The sequence below is a fragment of the Catharus ustulatus genome, chromosome 3 (assembly GCF_009819885.2).
Source record: "Catharus ustulatus isolate bCatUst1 chromosome 3, bCatUst1.pri.v2, whole genome shotgun sequence".
NCBI lineage: Eukaryota > Metazoa > Chordata > Aves > Passeriformes > Turdidae > Catharus > Catharus ustulatus.
In genome coordinates this window covers 67,643,670-67,659,179 of record NC_046223.1, presented here as the reverse complement: position 1 = coordinate 67,659,179, position 15,510 = coordinate 67,643,670, and the positions used below count along the sequence as shown (strand labels likewise).

Sequence of the window (15,510 nt, the reverse complement as noted above, 5' to 3'; positions counted from 1 at the left end):
GGGCCGGGGCGCGGCTCACGAGCTCGGGCAGCGAAACCTCGTCACAGCAGCACCTCCGCCCCGCCGCTGCCCGGCACCGGGACCGCGGCAGGCAGCGGGGCCGGGCCGAGCCCCCCGCCCCTCAGTGACGGCTCCCGCCAACCCGGCCGGCGCCGCCCTCCCGCCGGGGTGGGCGGGGAGCGGGCGGGCGCTCCTCCCCGGTAGTGAGAGAAGCGAAGCCGGGGATCTCTCCCTTCCCTCGCTGTGTAGGCGATGAGGGCAGGCAGCCGCGGCAGCGCCTTGCCCGGCCCTCCCACTCCCGCTCCGGCAGCCTCCAGCACGGCAAGTTTTGAAGGTGGCCCGGCGGACGCGTCCCGTCCCGCCTCAGCGCCGGGCAGTGAGGGGTGCGCTGCGCCCCCTGCACCCCGCCCGTCCGGCGAGGCGGGCAGGGCTCCCACGCGGTACCTGCAGCGCGGCCGCCCCGCTCCCGCCGAGCAGCGGCCGCAGCTCCCTCACCCGCGGGAGGAGCGGCTCCGCCCCCGCCGCTCCCCGCCCGGCCTGGCGGGCCCTCAGCGGGGCGGAGCGAGGCGAGAATACCGGGGCGCTTTCCGCGGGAGAAGCGGCCCGCCCGGGAGCCGGCGAGGGGCACCAGTCCGGATGAGGGACGCTCCAGCTGCTCGGCCTGTCGGGAACCAAAGATCCGCCTGCCGGCTCTCCGTGCGGTGGTGCTCGTCTCTGCGCCCCGTGGAGACAGCCCCTGCTCCGGCACAGCGCGGGGGATTGCCAGGCGAGGAAAGGGCTGTACGCAGGGGCAGCTCCGAGGCAGCTGAAGCTGCTTCCCACAAGGTCCCTCTCCACCCCCGCGGGTTACACCTCGAAGTCTAAATTTGGTTTCTTTAGAGACAGCTGCACGACAAACCAGCCACTTTCCCCTTCTTCATGAGGGCATAACAGAGTCTGAGGAGTTGGGGATTTTATTCTTAATGTAGCCATAAACCAGTGTTTCCTGCAGGCTCTAAAGCTGTCGCTTTTGCCTAGAATTTACAGTATGGTAATTTGAATAGTTTCTTAACTGTATTTTTTCCCTGCGTATAACAACCCAGTGACATGCTCTACAATTATTTGAAATATTTTAGCTATGTTCCAGGCTGCTATGATCCGGTTTAAACCCAGAAAAGCAAAGAAAATAACTTTGAAGACTCAAAGTTCATATACCCAAAACTATGAATAAAACCAAATGAGGTTAAGTGTTAGTGCAAAAAAAAAATTATTATTATTTTTTTTAATAGTAGAAGAGGCAAAGAGAAAAAAGGAGAAAAGAAACAGAAAAAAGTGTGTGGGGGATGCAGTAGACAGGGAGAGAGTAACAGAGGTTAGGTTGAAATATATTGCCTTTCTGAGGGTCCCAGCAATTGTTTTCTGTTTTACTTGTGTATTTTCTCGGTACCTCTGAAAAGGTATTTGAATCTTTTTCATGCATGTATTCAAGTCTTGCAATATCACAGAGCACAGCTTAATGTCCCCATAACTTCAAAGTCTTGAGCGATCTTGAAACTTCTCCACTGAGCTTCTCATTCCCAGGACTTCCCATGGTTAGCCTTGAATTCTTGATAGACAATCAAAACAAAAATCACTGCCCATGTAATATTTTAACCAAAAAGTGTACTACAATAACAGCAATAGTTCTATAATAAAAACGTGTCAAAAGAAATGTACACAGTTCATATTTTAATACAAAATTTTACAGTTGGTGGAGGGGTAAATCAACACTTTTCAAACAAAAATATTCTTTAGATGCCTTATTATCAAGTTATGATGTATGGCTTTAATAAGTAAAATAATTAGTGCCTCAAGAAAACGAAGATAATTAATTTTAATCTCTAGCATGTTGGGTTTTTTTTCCTCCCAGTCCTATTTAAATGCGATTTTAATGAATAAGAAAGCTGCAGTGGTTACTTCACCTCTTGACTATATTATCTTATTATCTGTGAGTTCATCTGAAGAATGCTTGGCCAGCAAAGAAAGGAATGCTCTTGAACTCTTTGGGGAAACAGTTTGTGTGGAACTTCACAGGTGCTTTAAATTACAGATCAGATTTCTATGAATTGCTACTCCACATGCTATCAGAAGAGAATTTCTACATAGGACTCCTGCCTGTGAATCAGTGGATGGAACTTCAGTTACCTCTCCTGCATTGTTTGCCAACACAAACTTCAGGGTACTTGATGTTGCCTAAATCCTCACCTGAAGGAAATAGTATTTCCAGCAAAAGACTGCTTCATGGGGATTACAAAGAGGAAGTGTTTTAACCCCTAGATGTGTCTCTAGATGGAAAACACATTTTGTTTTATAAAATGGTCCTGTTGTAACCAATTTAAGAGATACAGCTGCAAAGGCACTGCTGAGATCTGCACTTAAAATATAATTTGTTGCTATGCAAATTCAAAACAAACCCTTCCTCTGGCATATGCTTTTAGCGTCAACTTCATTGTGCTGGTTTTGCAAGGTACAAAACCGGGCTGCTGTTTTCTAATGATGGGACACAGTTGTTGCTGCATATTTATTAGCACAGTTATCTGGCTTTTGGTATGGCAGAGCTGTCATCCCTGTGAATTCCTGGAGGTGCCTGTATGTGCTTCTTCAGACTGTTTGTAGCCTAAACAACCAGTGCAGCAGTATGAAAAACAGTGCAGCTGCCTGCAACTGAGGCAGCTGATTTTTCAACTACGGAGCAATTAACTGATGATGGTATGTAAAGGCTATGATCAGGTAGTGGTTCCTACAAGAAAAAACTCAATTTATCAACTTACTATTATCTAATAGTAACCAGTAACTGTTACATGCTTAGCTGAGTAATGAAGAAATGTTTACTCAACAAGAAGTTATCAAAAATGTATTAGGTCTTTTTGAAAATCCATTATAGCCTCTTTTGAAATCATGGCGCAAAATGGGACAGGAAAAAGTAATTTTTTCAATCAAGTGGATGGAGACAGTGCTGGAAGTTTTCAGCCTGAAAAGGTCTCTTGCCCTGAGCTTAGAACACTTGCCTGGTCTGACTGCTTTCCACTTGGAATAATGGCCTTATTACATAAACCAGTATTATTATTTTTGCTTTCAGATCCCTCCTGTTAGTCTTGTGTGGTAATGAAGAATTAAAGCTGCTCTGTTTTTAAGTTTTACAGAATAAAGTGTGTGCCCTCAATCTGGGTTTGTTCTATTCCAGGAGAGTATAAGAATTGCTCATTAATACTGTGGTCAGGGTGGTGGTACAATGTGCAAATTTGCACCTGGCCAGTAAGGTTGCACAAGAGCTGAGAAGGGCTCACAGGTCCCACAGGTTAGGGAAAGATTTAGACCAGGCAGCATGAATATGGTCGGATGTCCATGTGGCTGTAAAACCTGGGCTCCAGACTATACCCTTGAGTTTCTTGGCAGCTGAACTGAGGCCGCCTATGAACTCATGAATCTATGCACCTTTAGCGTTTTCCACAATACCAGATACTGCAAAGATCAGGAACACAATGGCACAGTCATCATGCAAGTTCCTTAATCTCCAAAGCCAGATACTGGCTTCTTTTATGAATGCATTTTACAGGGTTCTTAATGGCATTTGGTAGAAAATAGATTTTTTTCCTAGTTTCCTCTGGTTGTTTTTTGGGCATTTTATTTTTGGTTGGTTTTGGGACTTTTTTTTGGGCTGTTTTTTAGTTTGAGGAGACTTATAAGGCAGTGGCACAACTGCTGACTTTGGCAGACACGGTAACTGAGTGCTTCTTAACATTCAGATGCCTACTGGAAAAAAACACTAATGGGTATACCTTTCACTGAATAGGTAAATGTAGGGATCATTATCTTCATATTCCTGATCATTCCATATGTGAAAATGCACAAATGAAGCTGAGGATGGAAGAAGGCAGTTGATCCCTTGCAAAGCATGCAAGAAAAAATACGCAAGACTCACTTCAGAACATTGTAACAAAATGATCTAGTGAATTTTATTTTGGGTAACAGCCAAGAAATCTGACATTTTGCCCAATATGGCTTTCTTCTAAAATTAAAAAGTTGCATATTCCTACAGTTGAGTCCACCAGCTACAGAAAATCTGATGTATACATTTTAATCCATGGCAGCATCACCAGAATACAGCTTTCAGTGGTGTTTTCAAGGTGAATTATATGATAGAAGTTTTTAAATGTGCATTTAGAAGATTTTTATATTGTTTATATGAAAACATACAAATTTTTCATTTATACATATAGTACATATAAAACTCATTGTAATTAGCAAGTATCTTCATCTGGGTATTTACCTTTGTGCATATAGCAAAAAAAGAATGCAGTTAGGGCTTTAGATGAAATATTAAAGTTCAAGACCTTTGTATATGCTAACTAGAACCATATTCAAATAACTCAAACATATTTTTTCCTGCTTTTAAAAGATAAAGAGATTCAGCTTAAAAATACATTCATAAAACAAAGACAATATTCTCCCTGAGACTACCAGTGTGAATTAATTTGTGGTAATCTTTGAATGAAAAAATATAAAAAAGACAATAAGCTCTGGTTTTCTCTATGCAACAAATTTCTTGAGCAACACTGACATCATAAAAGGTATAGACTGGGGAATCATGCTCACTAGCTGAAAAACAGTTTCATATATCAGTTTAAGAAGAAAAAGAAGAAAAAAATTTAATATAGACAAGGGAAGGTAACTAAGTTTTAATGAAAGATCTGTATCTGTAGTATGTATTAATGGGAAAAAGCTGTGTAGTTGGTTGTTGTTTGTGGCTCAGTATTTTTTTCAGACATGAATTTTATCCAAAGCAAGACTATATGTTCAAAATGTAGATTCTTGATTTACACAGATACCTAGAACAGTTTTCTAAATATTTCAAGCATTTGTTTTTTCATTATTTATAAAAGAAATAGAGAACCTGTGAGAACAGTTTCTGCGTAAATTCAATGATAAAATTTTGATTATAACTAGATGGTGAAGTCTCATAAGCAATAGGTGAGGAGTCAACGCCCCCTTCCCAATGAACAGCTCCTGGTTTGTGGCTTTTTAAATCTTCTATCAGAATCCATCTGCTCTGAAGGCCAGCAGCCATACTAGTTTTATACAGCATTCTTCCTTTTAAATGTTAGCCAGAGAAGGCTTTTAAGCTGCTACAAAGTAACAGAACTGGGATGCATTAAACATATCCCACCCAAATTGGAGAGAGTGAGAGATATATATTTTTCCTTTTACAATTCAAGTTGTATTTATAGTAACCATGCAATTATGTTATTTGGGGGGAAAAGCCTTACCTGAAATCAAAGAAAACACATTTATAGGAAAAAGGGGGAAAGCATTATGTTTGTTCTACCAAAATTTATTATATAGTAATTACAAAGTTTAAAGATTCTTCAATTTAAAATAAAAATAATAGTTATAATTACACATATTGTATAGTACCATGTCAGGTGATTCCAACAAATAACATGAAATACAGTGCAGTTTCAAATCAGAAAGACAAATTTTTCTCATTCACAGTGTTTGACAAATTACAGGAAAGCTTGTTCACATGAGGGTTTACTTAAGGTCATGCTCTTATAAACAGTCCACATCACGCTGTGCCACAAAAACAAATCATCCCTCAGAACGTAAAGTACCGGGCAAACCACTCCTGGCGTTGTGGGTCTGGTGAAGCCACTGGTGAGGCATCAGTCTGAGGAGGGCTAAATTCACAGAAAGAAAAAAAAAAACAATTATCCTACAACTACATGAAAAGTACAACTGTTAGAAGAAGAAAAAAAACAATCACGGAGAATATTCAGTAAGTAACACAGTCTGTTTTTCCATGGATTTCTTATCAGTGTGCCTTAGGATGTGATTTAATGTCTCCCTATAGAATTTGTGATCATCCACTCCATTGGAGAGCATCAGCAGCACAAGTCAGTTCAGAAGCCACATTACAGGATGAGCAAATAGTATTTTAGAAAACATAATTTTAAATCTCATAAATAGCTGTAGTTTTCAGGAAGAATAAAAAGAGTTTTCTCTTGGAAAAGCATGACTGTAGAAGGTCCTCTTTTAGCATCCTTTTCCTGTGGTAAAGTTAATTGTGAAAAATATGATGCAAACATCATATTTGTAGACATGTGCTCACAAGACTGGCCCACAACTGAACAGAAATACACACTTTTGTAATAATTAATACCACTTTTGTAATACAAATACCACTTGCAATTGTTCATGCACCACTTAAAATACGCCAAGATATTAGAAAAATCAAACTGCTGTGTTGCAAACAGCATTTGGCTCCTCTTTGAACAACACTTAACATTCTCACAACATGGGCAGGAAAGAATAATTTAATTACACAAGTTCCTTTATCAATAAAAATTGGTAATAAAATAATCTCTGCTATAGGATAATACAGAGCACAAAACAATTTGGAGTGAAAACTCCAGCATCACAGTCCATGGGGTCATGCACATGCATGTTTATAGATACTTGGGCATTTCATGCACATTACATGCACAGGAAAAAAAAATAGCAACAGTACTTTTAAAATTTTTTTTTTTTAAAATATTTTCTTGAAAAAAACTGTTTTTCTTTATCTATTTTAGATTCTGTCATTTGTTTTCCTTTATAATTAGCAGTTGCTAGGTATGTGAACTTTTGCATAAAACCAAAGGAGAGAGAAAACAACCAGCTGAGGAACCAGTAATTACATTTTGCTTTAAGTTGGCAACTTAGAGGTAGGAGATCAGCACTTACTAGATACAAAGTACAGTACTTCAGTGCATTTAATATGTGGACATACCAAGATAAAAGATTAAAGCCCTGCCTCTAAAATGCCATTTTTAAGTTATTCGATTTAGTAGATTATTTTGTGAAATAATTACTTGAGACTTTAATGCTGGTTTTGATTGCTAGAAGCTCAGCATTAAGCACCCAAGCATGTATTTTTCCTGTTGCTGTAGTAAGGTTACTCCTACAAAACAATTTCATATAGGTGAGGAAAGAGGAAACACAAAACATTCACCTAGCACGGAAAATAATTTTCTTACTGAAAGATCTTTATCACATAATACTAAATAAAAAAACCTCCGTGCTAGTATAAATTCCTAAATGAAAATAACAAACATCTAAAACAATTGTTCATATATGTAAACAATTGGAAGCACATGAATTTTGTTAAGGTATTTATAAAGGTTTTCAAAGTTCAAGGCTTAGGAAAAAGTGAGAGAATACTTCACATTTCAACAGGGTCTACAATAAAAAGGAATACTATAAAGAGGTTATAATTATAATGTAAAAATTAAAAAATGCCGCAAGAGTATTTGTACTTCTGAAAGGCTGATAAAGCAAGTGAGATTCAGCTCAATAAGAATGCATAATTTTCCAAAGTCAAGCAAAAAAAAAAAAAAAAAAAAAAAAAGACTGGTGAGGCAGTGCTCACCTCAAAAACGTCTTGGGCTCTTTGGGTGGCATTGGCTGTGGTAGTGGTTTGCTGCTGTTGAACTCAATATCGTGGATGGGTGAGTTAGGAATGGGGTCCAGGCGGTTTGGATGTCCATTGCCCACCACTCCGCTAGATTCCAGTGCACTTAGATTGGGGACACTCACAAACCTGTTTGTTGATTTATCATTCTTCTTCTTTTGCTGCATTAAAAATAACAAACGTCAGGAAGGCTTCTTGCATCAGGACAGATGAGGACATTGGCTAATTTAGCAGTTTTATTGATTATTGGTTTGGAGGTTTTTTTGAAGGAGAGGAATTGGGACAGATTGGGCTCTTTTACAGTTGTGGTTTTCTGTTTGCTTTTACCTCAACACCACAGATTTTCACAGAAAAATAGAATTTCTAATCAAAATGATTAAGTTATTATGATTTAGTGTAATAATCAATGAGTATATCACATGACTATATGATCTTTCAATATAACATTTTGGTTATATTGAAACATTGGTTATATTTAAACATTGGTTCTATTTAAACATGTGTTGGTTCTATTTAAATACTGGAGATTGACAATCTTGTGGAAAATTTCCCTTCAGTGTGTTAAAACTTTCGTATTTACTTAAATCTTTTCTTCATATCTGTGAAACAGCTCTACTATCAAATGCAATTATAGCAAATTTAAATGATAAAAAAATTTGTCTCTCCAACACATTTCACTCCATCACTGATGCACACTTTGGTAACTGGACCATGAAACCTAGAAAAGCACCTACACTTCTTTCACAGCAATTACACTCTCTCTGTCAGCAAAGCATTATAGCAATAGAGCTAAAGATAAAAATATTACTGTACAGGAGTCCAGTTTTTTGCACAATGAAAAGGCCTGGCTTTGACACTAATACAGCTACCATTTCTAGACACCAGATGGCACAACTGAACATGATTTTTGGTTTGTTTTTTTTACAATACTCTGTACTTCTTTTGATAGTATTGCAAGGGATTAAAAATATTTAGGAAATTTATTTTTATATAGCTATTTTACATTCCAGAACAGATCATACAAGGGATCAAATGTGATCTTCTCTGTTTTTATAGATATTTTAATGCAGAAGGATTTTTCAAATAATTCTATCACTTTTCTTTTAAATGGCTGTCTGACAGGACATGGTGGTTTTTTCTGACTTCTCTCACATTTTTCATTTTTGCAATAAAATACTAAAATTGACAGTGCCTTATTTCCAAAAACCAGGAGTTTTTGGCATACCCAGAGCAATAAAAAAATCCCTTACTCAAAAATACAATGAATTATGCAATATTTGAATATATAATAATTTCAATTACTTTTATGCAATCCTAACAAAACAGCTAGGAGAAAAACCCCTTAAGGGCTTATTAACTACATATATTTGAACTAAATAAAGTGAAAGATGAGTGGAATCTCATGTTGTTTCTATATAATATTTTTCCAGCAGAATTCCACCTGAAACAGGAGAGCTGTTCTATTCGAGGGTGGGCATGAGTTCAGCTGGAGACAAAGTCCTATTGTTCACACTTTCTTCTCTTAGGCTCTCTGCTAGCTGTGATTTCAGTGCCTGACCTCTCCAGGGCTGGCATATGCAAATGACACTAATGCAGACACATACTCTTGGGTGTGTTTGTCAATACACAATTAAAATACTCCAACAATTTAAGAGAAAGCTATAATAGAAAAAAGTGGGTTTTAAGCATCACAGTGAGTGATCATCAGCTACAAAGCATTAAACTAAGATTGCCTCATACATATCTGCTGTAGTAGTGAAGAAACAAGAAATAAGAAGAAATATTTTGGTGAAAGTAACCAACTCTATGTAAAATACACTTGCAAGACAATACATTCTGTAATTAAAACAGTGCGTTAAACAAACTGTAGTTAAATCTGTGTGCTCCACATTTCTGGAAAATTTATGTTATCCACATAAGTGCTTAGAAAAATACTATGATTTATATAATATTCTCTATAAAACAATCTTTGGTTCTGAAGCAGACAAATCTGGAGAGAGAAGTCTGTATGTATTGTTCCCATGAAATTCATGCAAAGTATTAAGAAACTTTAGATGTAAGAATGCAATACTACAATAAACAGATCAATTGCAGAAATTAGAGAAGCTCTAACACATACTGCAATGGCTGTGATTTTGCATTAATATGCAAAGCATGTCGAAACTCAAAACTTTTGTCTTTTTTTTTTAAAAAAAAAAAAGAGAAGAGAATGAGATTTTCAGTTTCTTTGTAATTCATTCTCTGATAACACAGTACGTGCTTTGACAAAATAAAGTAACATAGTCCACAACTCATGAAATGAAAGATCAGAATGCTCTGGCATACAAGACACCTTTAAAGTCTAAACATTTTAAGTGATATAAGCATATTATGTGAATTATCACTATGGAAATCTGATGCTGAAGTACTTTTCCCAAACACTTCAGATTTCACACAAAACATAAGGTTATATACGAAATGGTTACATTTTATATCTTTGTAAATGGGTGGTTCAGACTTCCAACATTTTCAAACAACCATTGAAATTGTATCTAGAAGTCCTGCTATTGTCTCTAATGGGCCCAAACTAGTTTCTTTTATGCAGTTAGCATAAAAATTAGGCATCCAGAATAGCTTGGGAGAGCTGCTGGGCTCATAAAAATCATAGGAAAATATTGATATTTTGCATCAGAGTTTGTGCAGAAGTGTGAAATAAGCTGATCTGATGTGAAACTGCAGTAAGGCTGGCTAAAAAAACACAACCTGATCTCAAATAATGGAGGCAGACCTCCTTTTAAATACCCTGAGCCTGAACCTTGATCACTGAATCTCTTGAGCATCTTGAGCTGCTCAGGTTGTGCCCCTTGGGTTTTAGCCTCTGCTTCAGAACCTTCCCAACTTCTGTCTCTACAGCTGGCACAAATCTCTTCCCCCTCCATGCAAGTGAAATAACCTGTGGGTTATCACAAGGAGGAAGGAAATGTCAGAGAACTCACTCCTGAAGTGGTGAAAAGGAATAGTGTTTAGACTGGAATAGTATGGTAGACTGTACTCTATCACAGTCTATTCACATTCCTCAAGAAGGAATGCTGCTGGCTTTTGAAGTCACAGGAAGGCTACTCTATGCCCGTGTGTACAGTAGCCTTCCCTGGCTGCTATTCAGCAGGATTGTGAGAACTGGAAAATGTTACTACGGAAGTTCTTTCATTTGTACAGGCGGTGACAATAACTGAGAAGGCTAGAGACTGACTTCAGTCTCTTGCAGCCTCCACTGTCCATACTGGTTTGCCACTCTACTTCTCTAATCTTACTCTATGTCTTTCCCCCTTCAGGCTCACTCCATCCCCTTCACACATGCTTCCCCTTCTCCTTTTTACCCTTATTCCCTTCCTTTTACTGTCCCCATTTCTTGTCTTTCTAATGCTCTTCCACCCTGAGAGCCTCCCAGAAAGTGCAAAGTGCCCTTGCACTTTCTATAATACCCAAGAAAAATTACAAAACTAAAACCAGTTAGGGGTGTCACTGCTCTCTGTTACATTATACAGTTCTGCCCTTTATTGCCTTTCTGTCTCTTTTCCATTTTAAATTTGCAGTTTTGTGATAAGGAACTGTGTTTTATGCCACATGTCAAGCAAATCAGGGCAACAGCATCAGTGGATCTCTCACCAACACAGAAGAAAGAAAACTACACAAAAATAAGTATCGACAAATGGAAAACTATGTTCCTTGTTTTGAACATGTCTGCTAAGAGTGATTTATGTACAGATGCAGGCACACACACACACATACACATCTCTTCTTTTTCTATATCTTTAGATTTCTTTTTCTTTACTTTAGCAATGAAGTCCATGGAACATACCTTCACCAATGGATTAATAACACCAACATTAGGGCTTGCATTAAACATTTTGTTGTAGTTAGTCTCCCTGTTAACTAGTTCCAGCTGATAGAACTTTTTGTCCTCCTAAAAAGAATAACAGATAGAAACTCCTTTTTATGCATTTTCAATCAGTTAGTAGCCAAATCTGCCTTTAAATGCTCTCAAATAAATTTATGCTTACATTTAAACATAAACTAGTAATTCTAAAAATTGCATTTTATGTTTATATATTAATATATGGAATAATCTAAATAATTTCTATCTATGCAGTTCCATGGTCCTGAGAGTGTGCACAGCCTAATGGATTATGCCTAATGCAAAATACTCAGTACAGTTAAATTCTGATCTTTAATCCATTTTGATTTCCTCATTCCTTCTTGTTTCTTAATTGGGATCTAATTAGACTAACCCAAGTCAGGGTGTTGTGCTCTGAATTTGGGAAACTCAGTGGGTCAGGATCTTGGTCTTAGGAACCCCACAGAAAAAACTATTTCTAATATGGCTTACATGGCTGGCTTGTCCCAGAACTGGAGGCAGAAGACATCTGATAAAGGACGTACCAAAATACTTCCTGTAATAATGTATTATGCTTGATTTTGGAAAACACTCTGTATCTAATTAGTTTTACTATCATGAGTCATTGAAAGCAGAGGAATAATGTGTCAAAGAATATGAATAACACGCTAGTAGGATTGGCTCTTTAAATACATTTCAAACACATTGAATGAGATTAATATTTGTCGAGACATTACACCAAGAGAGCATAGAAATCTTACAATCAGTTTCTTTATGAGTTGGTCCCGCTCTGCAATTAGGTCTTTCAGTTCTGAGATAAGTTGCAAGTCTTCTGGTCTTGATTCTCTGTTTTTATATTTTTCTTCCATTTCTTCTAAACTTTATAGAAAAGAAGAATATCCCCTTTAGCCCGATCCAGTGTTAAATGATGAGTGAATTGTTAAATTTTTTGATAAGTACAAAAGAGAGTTCAAAGAGTAAAAATAGAGGATGACTTTCTTACCACCTCGAAGGAAATTAATTTCTATGTTCTCCTTCCACTTTAAATAGTTAAGAAACAAAACAAACAAAAAAAACTCCAATAACTGTAACTTTTGCTCCAGCAACTAATAATCTAGGGAACACTCTAAAAACTTAACATCCTTCCTGTGCATGCACTACTGCATTTTTGAAAAGGGCCACTTGTAAGTCAGGCTAAAAATAAGGCATTCAAAACCACAGCACCTTGCTCAGTTCATATGGAACACACTGGAACAGAAAATACCCAAGAACATTGAAGACTAACAGCTACCTAACTCCTCTCCACAAAAGCTACTTAGTACCATCAGAGATGAAATAAAGGAATGAGCTGCAAAACAAAAGGAATAACACTTGGATATTAGAATATCTAATGTAACAACTGATAAACATTTGGGGAAAAAAAAACCAAGAGGAAATTTGAAATGCCTGGTGGGAAAGCATTAAAGGAGAGAAGTGAAATAAGCCAACCTGAGAGAGGAATTGCATAAAAAACTGCATAAATATCCTTTTTTATTAAGAACAACTTTTGAAGACATGACAGTTTCAAATTATTGTGTCTCCTTTAAACTAATAACATGTTCTTGATGCTAAATATAGTTTCAAAGAAAAGTACTAAAATACGTCTCTCACATATTCAGCCCTCATGTAGATTAGTGAACCAAGTATAAGTATCAGAACAGATTCAGGAAATTTTAAAAACTTAGTGAAAAAAGAAAAGAAATCCCAATGAAACACTGAGAAAACTCTATGAATGATATTGAACCTAAATCAGGTCAAGCTTGATTCTACAAGAACTAAACAAACTGGAAGATACCTGGAAGTAGACATAATTTTTCACTCCAGATAAATATTTTCTATTCAAAAGCAACTGAGATTTTTACTTAGATTTGCAGCTGAAAAAGCAGTTAATATTAAATTATATTGATAATTTAATAACCTTCAAACAACCTGTGCATATTCTGAGGAGATTATATAATGTATTTACATAAAACAATATGAATGAGAACAACATGATTGTTTTTACTTGCAGAGAAGGCATTTGACTCAGCAGAACAAAAATAGCCTCAGCTGGCTTAATTTTTGTGTATACTTTTTATGCTGGGTTAAGCTATTGTACATAGATCTCCAGAGTATAGTAGACAGGTACACACAGCTGTCATTTTATTTTCAGATACTTCAGAGAACTGGGTTTTTTTTTCTGTTTCAAACAGATAATTTGTAATTTAAAGACTTTAGTTGTAAAGCCTAGTTAATGACACCCACTCTCAATTATTCCAAGACAGATTCTCCATTTCACAAACATTCACGAGGCCATGCTTTATGTGAGGCTGAATCTAAGAACATTTACTTGAGAAACAGCTGCATAAAACTTCTCTGGGTTGGGGGGGGTGGTGTGTGTGTGTGTGTTTTTGGGTTTTGTTTGGTTTCCGGGTTTTGGTTTTTGGGTTTTTTGTTTGTTTGTTTTTTGGGGTTTTTTTATTTGGTTTTGGTTTTGTTGGTTTGGTTTTGGTTTTTTACTTTTTTTTGGTCTTCCTACATAGTTTCCTCTCTGGCCAGCTTCTTGCTTCAGTGTAAATAGAGAAATAACACACTGTAACATACTGGAAACCCAGTCAGGGCACCCTCGATGATGCTTGCTGATTTTAGGCCAGTGGATGCTTCCACAAAGCTCTAAATTGAGCAAGAGTGAGGAGTAGAAAACCAGCTAAATTCAGAAAATTCCCTGAAAATGAGAAGCAGACAACTTCATGCAGAAAACACTTAGGGTAAACAGTTCCAAAACAGTTCTGGTGGCTGCTCACAGGCCTGTTTCTCATACAAGATAAATGCAGCAAACAGGAAGTAGCTTACACCTAGTTTACTGAACGGCAAGGTACCACATTTATCAGGGCATAAGAGCATGCATGTGGACAATTACAAGGGGGTGAAAACTAGAACTGTATAACCATTTTACTTGAAGGCAATTTCTGAGGGTTCATTATCCTGCAAAAGCTAGATGCATTTTGTCTTTACTGTCCATTTGTAACTCATACTTAGAAAAGCTTTCCATCAAAACTTAGAACCAATTTCTTCTCTCTCCCATGAATCTTTCATGCTGCAAATACAAATCCCATAATAGCAACTTTGTGGCAAGAAGCCTTCAATGTGCTATGAAACCTGAGACAGAAACTGTGACCAGTTGGGCAATACCACAGAGACAGAGAATGAAGGATGTGGAAGACAGGAAAATACTGGTTGGTGACACACTATTACATCACTTCTGCCACTATTAGGTGGTCTAATTCCTGGTCGCATTTTTATTCAGACAAACTCTTAAGCCTTTTCTTACTATTATGTATTTTTGACTTATGCTACCAAACCTGAAAATGTTTGCATCGCTCATGCTACAATCTCATTTCTCAGTAGTAATAAATACTGTACTGTTTATAAACTTTTTGAGGAAATTCTTGTGTTCTCAAAGAAGATGTTTTCTCTGGTTTTCTAGGAACTGCACAGATTTAATCTTCCCTATCTGAAATTTTTTGGTCTCAAACCCTTAACAGTTTACCTCACTACATTCCCCTAAAGATTATGGAATTGCATTGTCTAAAGAATGCAAGATTGACCCCCATGCTTTATTGAGGTATCTGTACATCTGCATCTCTGCAGTACCTTCAGGAACTTACGGACACCAGAATAAACTATTCACTCAAATGCAGCTACACACAATTTTTTTTTTAATGCAACAAAACTTACGAAATTTGTAAAGCTGAATTAATTTCCTTGAGCAGCTCTTGGGTCTTATTAAAATCTGCCAGCATGCTTTGTTTCTCTCTGATGTGATCTGCTGTCAAGACATCCAGCTCTTTCTCATGTTTCTTGCTTAAATCTTGCTCATGCATCCTGTTTAATTTAGTTTTTGTTAAAAAAAGAGTTATTCTAAAATCAGACTTTTTTGTTCATGATTTTCTGCCATGCTTCTAATGGCTTTTACATAATACTAGACAACACAGAAGGAATTACTGATTCATCAAAGCCTAATACTTACTGTTGTCCAATCTTCTAGCTTATTTCATGGAAAATGCATCTCCTTTAATGCTTTTTAAAATAAACAAATATAATGAATTTGAAAAAAATCCCACGAAAAACAACACTTGAGTGAACTGCT

General features: G+C 37.4%; 1 protein-coding gene across 9 annotated transcripts in view; it reads right to left on the bottom strand.

Annotated features, from left to right (window-relative positions):
* Positions 1 to 3,940: 3,940 nt before the first annotated feature.
* The window catches only part of FAM184A (family with sequence similarity 184 member A), a 76,148-nt gene continuing 64,578 nt past the window's right edge, over positions 3,941 to 15,510 (bottom strand). For 2 of the 9 annotated variants that reach the window (XM_033054235.2, XM_033054236.2), the window contains 5 exons: positions 15,099 to 15,245; positions 12,104 to 12,221; positions 11,307 to 11,411; positions 7,427 to 7,629; positions 3,941 to 5,696 (listed from right to left, as the gene is read on the bottom strand). In XM_033054235.2, coding sequence (XP_032910126.1) covers positions 5,615 to 5,696; positions 7,427 to 7,629; positions 11,307 to 11,411; positions 12,104 to 12,221; positions 15,099 to 15,245 — 655 coding nt within the window. In that variant the 3' untranslated portion in view covers positions 3,941 to 5,614. Of the gene's footprint in view, positions 5,697 to 7,426; positions 7,630 to 11,306; positions 11,412 to 12,103; positions 12,222 to 15,098; positions 15,246 to 15,510 lie in introns of those variants that run through there. The other 7 variants (XM_033054238.2, XM_033054239.2, XM_033054237.2 and 4 more) reach the window with 6 other exon arrangements.